Genomic DNA, 10,489 nt, shown 5'->3' with positions numbered 1-10,489 from the left:
ATGGTACCCGTTCTTACAAGAAAAATAAATTCATACAGTACATTATACTATTTCGTTATTGTCGGTCCTTTCATGCTTGTGATGCAGGATGTTATAGAGTTTATGAACCACACATTCATTTTCTTTGCTGATCCTTTTATAAAATGAATATATGTTTTCAGGCGATCACTCGTGTGGAATGATTGGAGCGCCCGCCGAACACTCGGAGGTAATGGGCACTCTATGCCATATTTGTGTGCTCAGCTCTAGCCTTCAACAAGTCATTTTGTTTTTGTGACGTGGTGTGCAAGTGGTCAGCAAGTTGCTACTGAAAATATTGATTATTTCGGGTGGGCCAACCGCCTCCTTTCCTTTTGAGTTGGATTGTATTCACTCCCTCTATGACTTTGTGATTGTTTTCTCAGTTTAAATGCAGCTCTAATGGCCCATAGAAATGTACAGAAGTTCAGCCTCAAACAAGTTAGAGTTTCAAAATGTATTGCAAGTTAAGAGCAAAAATAGTTCACCACTAAGAATGTAGATGTTCTATCGAGAAACTTTGGAGTTTCATGTTGCTCTTCGTCCCATGGAAAACTATAGACATATCATGAGTGCACCTTATTTGCTTTCCTTTTTGCATACATGTTATTAGGAAACTTATTGTGATACTAAAGTTAATACATTATGAGTATGGTACCCGTTCCTACAAGAAAAATAAATCCATACAGTACATTGTACTATTTTGATATTGTCGGTCCTTTCACGCTTGTGATGCAGGATGTTATAGAGTTTATGAATCACACATTCATTTTCTTTGCTGATCCTTTATAAAATGAATATATGTTTTCAGGTGATCACTCTTGTGGAATGATTGGAGCGCCCGCCGAACACTCGGAGGTAATGGGCATTCTATGCCATATTTATGTGCTCAGCTCTAGCCTTCATCAAGTCATTCTGTTTTTGTGACGTGGTGTGCAAGTGGTCAGCAATCTGCTACTGAAAATATTGATTATTTTGGATGGGCCAACTGCCTCCTTTACTTTTGAGTTGGGTTGTATTCACTCCCAATTTGACTAGGAATGTAAAGAAAACATAGTTGATTCCCCATTATACAAGGCTGCTAGAGAATGAAAACTGCCTCCTTTCCTTTTGAGTTGGGTTGTATTCACTCCCAATGTGGCAGCTTTATAAAAGTCAATGGTCCTGACGTCATTAACTCGCTAGAGAATGAGGATAAATCATGAGACAAACTCTGCAATGCTGCAACTAAATTGACAAGTGCACCATTCAAATGAAAAGATTGGATATTGACTAAGGTACTAGCTTCAGCATGAAAACTTGCCACCTTTGGCATTTGGATTAAGGGTGTATAATTGATATACACATTTTTGTAATTGGACATTGAAGTTATGCATCACAAACATCATGGGATCTAGCTTTCAATAGCGTAGAACACATTATAAGAGATGTCGAAGGGGTTGCGTGCATGCTTACTACTTCCTCCGTTTCGAATTACTCATCGTAGAAATGAATATATCTAGATGTACTTTAGTTCTAGATACATTCATTTCTACGACGAGTAATTTAAAACGGAGGGAGTAGTTAATAAAATGGCTGCATGCATCCGGGAGTGCATCCTCCTTTTCAAAAACAAAACTAAAATAAATTCAGAAAAATACTATCGCCCATGTCAAATCTAGATCTTACACCTGGTTGGCCAAGTTCGACGAAACCTAGCCGTCTCAGCTATGCTCATTCACTCTCCCTTTTCTTGCATCGGTCGACCATCGAAGACGATGGATGGACAGAGTGTGGAACGAAGCATGGTCCGATCGAGATTGGCCGCGACCAATCCGCCAAAACAAAGCGACAGCGACGGGCGTGGATGCTTCGCCTCCTTGCTCCTGTCTCCTTCCCAAGCCATATCAATCCACCTGTAGCAGCCAAGATAAGGGAGTGTGGGATACTAGCCCGTACGTACGTGGACAGACTGGAACCCGGGCCCCAGCCCCGTCGTCGTCTCCCTCGGCTGAACAACTAGCCCATGACGGCAGCAAGGCAGTACCAGTAGCTGTATCGGTGCCGGTGCCCCCCAATTCCTTCCTCCCTCCGCGACCATGCCGCGCGGTCTTCCGAGCGGGCATATACTGTGCAGATCGCTTCTCGCAACTTGGCGCGCGCATGCATGCTAACGTTGTTCACGCACCCCGGCGCGCCGCTGTAGCTGGCGGAGTAGCTAGTTAAATTGCCGCTGCCTCAGCTGCTCTGCCTCCAACCTCTTCAGCAGCCTTCTTCTTCTTCCTCGTGCCCAATAAAGAAATATTTGGAGATGGAGAGCTGACGACGTACTACGTCTCGGTTTCTCGGATCACGCGCGCGCGGAGCCGGAGGAAGAACCGAAGAAGAGGAGGGAAGGTGGGGCGCTAGCTGAGGCTTCGTACTGACGATGGCTTCCAAAGGTGCCCGCCGTAACCATTTCGCTGCTGCTTCATTCTTCTTCGGTTTCTGAGTCGAGTGTCAGGCTGCCAGCTAGTCTAATTCGAATTCGGTGCCGGTAAATTTGAGCAGACCTGCTCGCGAGGACGTAGAACTGCCCGCGGGTTGCTCCCATGACTAGTTTACTTCAGCTAATATATTTTTAATGCAGTTAATTTCAGCTAATTAGTTTTGCACTGACCCTAAATTACTGTACATCTAAGCTTAGGCTGTTCATGGGTGCACGCGGTTGAGAATCCATTGACTCAGCTCGATCACTCTCAGCCACCAGTATCACTCTTCTGATTAGTAAGTATTTCAGTGTACCTACACAGCCTTGCTGTTAACCACTGGGAGTGAATCAAACTAGAACTGAAGGAATGAATGAATTCAGATCGATAAACCAAAAGTGGAAATGCAACACCAGCTGCCTGATTAGTACTGCAGGTGTGATGTCCTGAGGCTGAGGGTGAGGGGAGGAGGAGGAAGACATATACGTACATGTGTATGTGTGGTGGCAGCAAATTCCGTGTTGTGAATCGATCTTGCTTGCTTCCATTGGGTTGGCTGGATGGATGTGGATTGAGGGCGATACTCTTGTGTGGATGAGACAGACACTTGCCCTGGAGTGTCCCTTTTAGTTGGCCCAGCCCGGCTGGTGGATGCACTACTGTGCTTTCTCCTCTCTTCATCGTCACTTTCAACTTTCACCTGACTTGCACTCAACTTGCTGATGGTGCCACTACTAACATCTCACATTAGAGTACGTAGAGACAAACAGTAGCTAATTAATCGCACTCCGACTTGCACCTGCAGCCGACATGCGTCGCACTCACTCTAGCTAGCTACAGAAAATATCTCGTCAGCCCTGGGGATCGATGCTGTGGTATCTGAATCCCATGGCCCGGGAATAAAGCGATGCAGATCGATCGACATGCATAGAGAATCCAGTTAACTTTCTGTGGTAGCAAGCATGATGCCGCCCTTTTCAACTCAACCACCAGTCCTACTCCTGCCCACGAGAGGAACAAATCCCGGATTTGGTTTGGTTCTCGGGCCAGTAATATGTATAGTACAGTATGTAGTACGACAGGCACCAAGAAACAGTTAGCACGCTCTACAGTGCTCCAGCTGACTGATTTGATAGAGAAACGCACCAAGAAGATCATTCATGCTGGCAGCTGCAGATGACACTATTTGGATTAGACCTTAATTGACTACTGTCTTGCCACTGTTTCTGATTCAGTTCGTGATAATTCAGAAGCCCTCGAATCCATCCATCGATCGGCCGATTTCTGAATGATCAGCCCGCAGCATCCTAAATGTATGATCAACGGTTTCCGCTGGAGCCTTTAGTTGTATGATTGTATGATCAATGATTTTCAGGGGCAAAATGCTTCTTCAATTTCGATCCAATTGCCAGCTTGACATGCAGTCTTTTTTCCCCCTTTTTCTTTTCGAATTGCTAGCTTAGTGGAGTGTTGCTACCTACTCCGTAGATAGCTGATGCTAAGTGGTGGTGGTGGCAGGTGCAGCAGGAGGAGGAGGAGGCGGCGGCCATGACGAGCCTCCTCAGCGGCCGAAGCAGCAGCTGCCGCGCGACTCCCGCGGCTCGCTCGAGGTCTTCAACCCCTCCTCCGCCGCCGCGTTCCGCCCCGCCGCCTCGCCGTTCCGCCAGGACGACGACGGCAATATCGATGATGTCGACAGGGCGACGCAGCGGGCGGCGGAGTGGGGCCTCGTGCTCCAGACCAACGAGCACACGGGCCGGCCGCAGGGCGTCTCCGCCCGCAGCTCCGGGGGCGGCTCCGCCCGCAGCAGCTCCGACGACAAGGCCGTCGCCGGCGCCGGCATCCCCCGGGTGTCCGAGGAGCTCCGGGCGGCGCTCTCGGCGTTCCAGCAGACGTTCGTCGTGTCGGACGCCAGCCGCCCCGGCCACCCCATCATGTACGCCAGCGCCGGCTTCTTCAACATGACCGGCTACACCTCCAAGGAGGTCGTCGGAAGGAACTGGTATCAAATCCATCATCCATCCATCCCCTTCAATCTATCCTCCTTCACCGAATCGATGGAATTGAATGTGGCAATTGTATGTGCTGTGCAGCCGCTTCCTCCAGGGCTCCGGCACCGACCCGGCGGAGATCGCAAAGATCAGGCAGGCTCTAGCCGACGGATCAAACTACTGCGGCCGTGTCCTCAACTACAAGAAGGATGGCACGGCATTCTGGAACCTCCTGACCATTGCCCCCATCAAGGATGAGGATGGCAGGGTCCTCAAGTTCATAGGGTCACCTCCCTAGCCCTTCTCTTCTTTCCCCGTGCACCAGTGCCACGAATTAGACGTATTTCTTACCATTCCTGTTCTGTTCCAGGATGCAAGTGGAAGTGAGTAAATACACTGAAGGGAACAAGGACACTGTTGTTCGTCCAAATGGACTGCCAGAGTCACTCATCAAATATGATGGTACTACTATCATTTTAGCTTGGTTTTTTTCAAAAAAGTGCTACTAGCTAGCAGATCTTTTTTATTTTCAGAAATTAAATTGGTTTCATATTGAAGAAAAAAACATATACCTGCAGCCAGGCAGAAGGACCAGGCCCGTAGCTCAGTGTCTGAGCTTCTGTTGGCTCTCAAAAATCCACGGTCACTGTCAGAATCAAGTAATAGCACCTTCAAAAGAAAATCACAGGAATCAGTAGGCTTGTTAACGGGTGATGGTACTGGCAAGAGAAGCTCAGAGAGTGGATCTCGACGTACCTCGCACACTGGAGCAAGAAGCTCACTGCAGAAGATCAACGAAGTACCTGAAGGAGGCAATAAAACTAGAAAATCGGGTCTGTTTTCGCTTATGGGGTAAGCTCATTGATACAAGTCAAAGAGTAGAATTTCAGCATCTCATTTCATGTTCCTGTTGTCTTATTCAATCTGTATGTGCAGTTTACTTGGTATGGGCAATGGAAATGTAGAAAAGAACATGCTGAAACCAAGAGATGAAGATCCCTTACTTGACAGTGATGATGAAAGACCTGAGAGCTTTGATGATGAGCTAAGGAGGAAAGAAATAAGAAGGGGTATAGACTTGGCTACTACACTTGAACGTATCGAGAAGAACTTTGTCATTACTGACCCAAGATTGCCAGATAATCCTATTGTAAGATTCATCAGGGACCCCACTCATCTTTTCATTCATATAGATATTAAGCTTTCTTGAATGAGCATTAATTTTTCTATCGGTATTTCAGATATTTGCATCCGATAGTTTCTTGCAATTGACTGAATACAGCCGTGAAGAAATATTGGGAAGAAACTGCAGGTGAATGATGATATCGCCGTACACATTTATTGCGCAATTTCACTGGCATGGTTTTCTAATCTTTAGCAAGTTTTACCTCTTTGTAGATTAACGGTTACACAGTGTAGTAAAAATCGTGATATTGAATCTCTATTACTCTGCATATTTGTAGATTGGTATATGCTAGTGTTTCATGCAAAAGACTTATGCGTCACTTTCTTGTTGGTCCTCCTCACAGGTTTCTCCAAGGTCCTGAAACTGATCGTGCTACAGTGAGGAAAATTAGAGATGCCATAGATAACCAAACAGAGGTCACTGTTCAGCTGATTAATTATACAAAGAGTGGTATGTTACTCTTCACATGCTTTTCGTGTCCGTGCCATGCAAGAGTATCATGCAATTTCTGTTCAATACTGCTGTTCACCGAAATGTTTGGCTGAGAAAAAATATATTTGTATCAGTTACTAACACTAAGATATTTTTGTGTTTAAATATATCCCTTAATGGTAAACAATCCAGCTAAATTACTTTTTGCCGTTTATCACTTCTACAGGTAAAAAGTTCTGGAACCTCTTTCACTTGCAGCCTATGCGTGATCAGAAGGTACTATAACTATGGACATCATATGGGAAATATTATCCAACTTACTCTATACAATGGAGTTTGCATGTAATTTGAATGCATCAATTTTGACTGTTGATCAGGGAGATGTCCAGTATTTTATTGGGGTTCAGTTGGATGGAACTGAGCATGTCCGAGATGCTGCTGAAAAAGAGGGTGTCATGCTGGTTCGTATCCATTTTAATTAAATCAAGATTATTTGTGCATGCATATATGCTACGAAAAGTAACAAAAGTAGATATATGGGTCTTCATTCTTCAATAGCTATGATTTTACCAGCGCCAAGAATTTACTTGCAAAATTTTGTTAACATCAACCAGCATCACATAATAATGTAATATGATATGATACACCATGGGTCGTCAACTCTAATGCTAGTAAACTTGTGGATTGTTATGCATATGGCATGTTAAAGTCTTTGAGTCAACGCTCTATTCTGTCAAATGCACGAACATGTTATGGCAATTTTCTTTAATGGATTTATGTTATTTTTGTCTGGATAAGCCAACTTGACCACTTAATATTCTATTGACCTTAAATTTTTAATTCGTCAGAACTAACCTGAGTTGTTCATGTTACAGATTAAGAAAACTGCAGAAAATATTGACGAGGCTGCAAAAGAACTTCCAGATGCTAATTTGGTAAGATAAAACCATTATTCCAGCACTTCATCAAATTAATATATTTCTAATGATCAAACAAGTATATGTGTGGAGTTCTGACAGTCATCCATTGCTTTCAGAGGCCGGAGGACTTATGGGCCAACCACTCAAAAGTAGTTTTACCGAAGCCACATATGAAGGATTCTGCGTCATGGAGAGCCGTCCAAAAAGTATGATATAGTTTTACCAAACTGCTTTTCGCATGTGATTTTAAAGTCACTGGATGAAACTAGCGTTATATAAAGAAATTAGAGATTTGGGTGCCTCTCGTTTTATTCATGGAAATATATACCTAGTTCCACCCATGCATTCTGCTGAAGAATTCAGTCCATTACAGAACAGTGATTATGTCTAATGTAGGAGTATTCTATATTGGCAAAACGAGGGGATCGTTGGAGACGTACATTTGGCATTTCATTGTGATGATTGTGTTACTTCTTCTGTAGGTTCGTGAGGGTGGAGAAAACATTGATCTGAAACATTTCAGGCCTGTAAAACCTTTGGGGTCTGGTGATACTGGAAGGTAAATCCTATCATACTTTGTTTGAAACAGAATTAACTTAAATCTGTATAGTAGCACTGCTTGAGTTCTGTTGCCATCAGAAGTTTTAAATAGTAAACTATGTACATTATTGTTGAAATTGTAGCGTGCACTTGGTGGAGTTGCTAAACACAGGTGAATACTTTGCCATGAAAGCGATGGATAAAAATGTCATGCTTAATCGCAATAAGGTTTGATTCTTTTTTCACCTTCTGAAATGATAACAACATTAATTATCATAGGAAAATGTAGTTCACTTGTATAGTTCTACTTATGCTCATTGTTTCATTTTTCTGATAACATTATAATGTCTCTAGGTCCATAGAGCTACTGCTGAACGACAGATCCTTGATATGTTGGACCACCCGTTCCTTCCAACATTGTATGCATCATTTCAGGTTTGTTCATCAATATAAGGAAGCAAATTTATTATAGATCACATTGTACTTGTTCATGTGTAATCATCTTGATGAGTAAGCTTGTCTAGTCCCTAACATTTAACATAGGTCCAAGTTTGAATATAAATTTAAGCTCATTTGAGAAGAAACACACTAGGCTCAAGTTTTTACTTTGTTTAAACCCTACCATAGCAGCCCTGGCTCGCAATCCAATGGCCTTCTATCATGTTTTGGAGAGAGGGCGGGGATGGGGTTAGAAAGAGGTTGTCTTAATTGACGCAATGACTTTTCATGTTCTACAATCGAGTGACATTTTTGTTTCTGCTCAAATGTTGCAGACAAAGACACATATATGTCTCATTACAGATTACTACCCTGGCGGGGAGCTCTTTCTGCTCCTAGATAGGCAACCTCTGAAGGTTTTGCGGGAAGATGCAGTCAGGTCATAATTCAAACTGTTTATTATTCTTAGATCTGGTCGGGTGATTTCTGACATAAGATACTGATCACAGTCACAGGCGTGTCACTTCATTGTTTTGGGGTTTTGTCCACTCTAGATGTTGTACAAGAGGCAGTATTTAACATTTTTCATGATTGGAACAGGTTCTATGCAGCTGAAGTTGTCATTGCACTTGAATACTTGCATTGTCAAGGTATACCCCCCCCCCCCCCACACACACACACACACCCAATACACCAATGAAACTCCCTTTGATTGTGCTGCATCACAGCATTATTAATGGCAATTATGTCCACCTTTCAAATGCATATGCCTTCAGTAAGGAGTTAGCCCTTGCAGCATATTTTCTGTAAGGCCTTAAAAGCAATGTTTCCTTATCCGAATAAAAAAGAGCTGGCATAATACAGGTTGAGATTTCTACTGCTTATAAGGTGTCATGTTTACTCTTGTTTAATATTATTTATATCCTCAGGTATAATCTACCGAGACTTGAAGCCAGAGAATATCTTACTTCATAGAGACGGGCACATATCCCTGACAGACTTTGATTTATCTTGCCTGACATCTTGCAGACCGCAGGTAAAAAGACACTAAATTTGATTTGAAAAAAAATAACTTAATTTTGAAGCTCTTTCTCTTACAATAAATCATAAAAATGCATATAGTTTTTATGCATTGCTGGCCCTAAAAAGGGAAGGTTGACTTCAGTATATTCATAGGTTATGTGATGAGGTGAAGTAATTATCTGTTCCTGTTTTGGTAGGTCTTTCTTCCAGAAGAAGGTAATAAGAAAAGCAGGAGGAAAAGCAGGAGTTCACCCATATTTTTTGCGGAACCTATGCGAGCATCCAATTCATTTGTTGGTACAGAGGAGTACATCGCACCTGTATGTACTTTCTCTTGGTTTTTTTTTAGTTTATTCTTCACCGTTTTTGCAACATATCCATTGTTTCCCTGTGTTTTCGTGTGTGCATAATGTAGAGTATTTAATTCTGATACTGGTCCTTGTGTTGCAGGAGATTATTACCGGAGCTGGCCATACAAGTGCTGTTGATTGGTGGGCGCTAGGTGCATAGCTCTTCCACCAACTATGCAGTTTTCTTTGTGCATATGTTATTATACGGTAATTCTAATGAAAGCCATTTGGTGATGCAGGGATTCTTCTGTATGAAATGCTGTATGGCTACACACCCTTCAGAGGTAAAACCAGGCAAAGGACCTTTGCCAACATCCTACACAAGGACATCAGATTCCCCGCGAGTATATCGGTACGGTAATTAAGAAAGCGGCTTAGCATATATTCCTATATTATTTCTGAAGAAAAATTTGGTTGACAAGGAAAGTTTACTCGGGGTTGCACATGGGTGCTGTGTGAATGAGCAGGTGAGCCTCCCAGCGAGGCAGCTGATCTACAGGTTGCTGCACAGGGATCCTGCGAATAGAATGGGATCGTATGAGGGATCGAATGAGATAAAACAACACCCGTTCTTCCGCGGCATCAACTGGGCCCTTGTGCGGGGCACGGTAATGAACACTCACTCCATTATTATCATGACTAGCTAGCAATAATACCCAGCTGCCGCCGGTTATTTGTGACCTTTTTGTAAAGACGAAATGGCGCACCGTTTTTTTATGCCTGTTTGATAGAAGAAAACCAAAAACGAAATTTGTTCAGAGTCTTAGTTATTAGCTAGCTAAATAAATGGTTGTGTGACTAATTTGTTTGTGTGTGAAACTGGCGTGGTGCAGGCTCCTCCAAAGATGGACGCTCCACTGTTGTCGGACGACATGGACAAGGGATTGGGCGACGCTGCTGCCGCCGCTGATAATTACACCGACATGTTCTGAACGAAGAAGGTGGATGGACAGACAGAGATGCCAAAGATGTATCCTGGCCGTGCTAGCTCAATCATGCGTGTTTCGTTTGCTGTTGCTGGCTGTTTTTTTCTGTTGGTACCCATACCCATACTTCGGTAGGGGATGGAATAAGCGCTGGAGTTGTTGAGCGCAATGTAGTAGTCCTGTACCGGGATAGTATTAATAAGCAATTAAGGTGCGTA

The 10,489-nt window shown here is 43.4% G+C and overlaps 1 protein-coding gene across 1 annotated transcript; it reads left to right on the top strand.

The window, feature by feature from the left end:
- The first annotated feature begins 3,351 nt into the window (after window positions 1-3,351).
- LOC125508792 (phototropin-1A) lies at window positions 3,352-10,489 on the top strand. The gene is made up of 23 exons (XM_048673587.1): window positions 3,352-3,778; window positions 3,984-4,467; window positions 4,559-4,741; window positions 4,827-4,918; window positions 5,035-5,308; window positions 5,393-5,606; window positions 5,698-5,768; window positions 5,986-6,092; window positions 6,301-6,350; window positions 6,452-6,535; window positions 6,950-7,009; window positions 7,111-7,200; window positions 7,477-7,553; window positions 7,678-7,762; window positions 7,889-7,969; window positions 8,308-8,411; window positions 8,573-8,622; window positions 8,902-9,008; window positions 9,193-9,315; window positions 9,446-9,497; window positions 9,585-9,697; window positions 9,813-9,953; window positions 10,179-10,489. The coding sequence occupies exons 1-23, from the start codon at window positions 3,754-3,756 to the stop codon at window positions 10,275-10,277; spliced, it is 2,766 nt and encodes a 921-aa protein (XP_048529544.1). The 5' UTR covers window positions 3,352-3,753; the 3' UTR covers window positions 10,278-10,489.

Source organism: Triticum urartu, chromosome 5 (genome assembly GCF_003073215.2).
Source record: "Triticum urartu cultivar G1812 chromosome 5, Tu2.1, whole genome shotgun sequence".
NCBI classification, from domain to species: Eukaryota; Viridiplantae; Streptophyta; class Magnoliopsida; order Poales; family Poaceae; genus Triticum; species Triticum urartu.
This window is presented reverse-complemented; position numbering and strand designations above follow the sequence as displayed.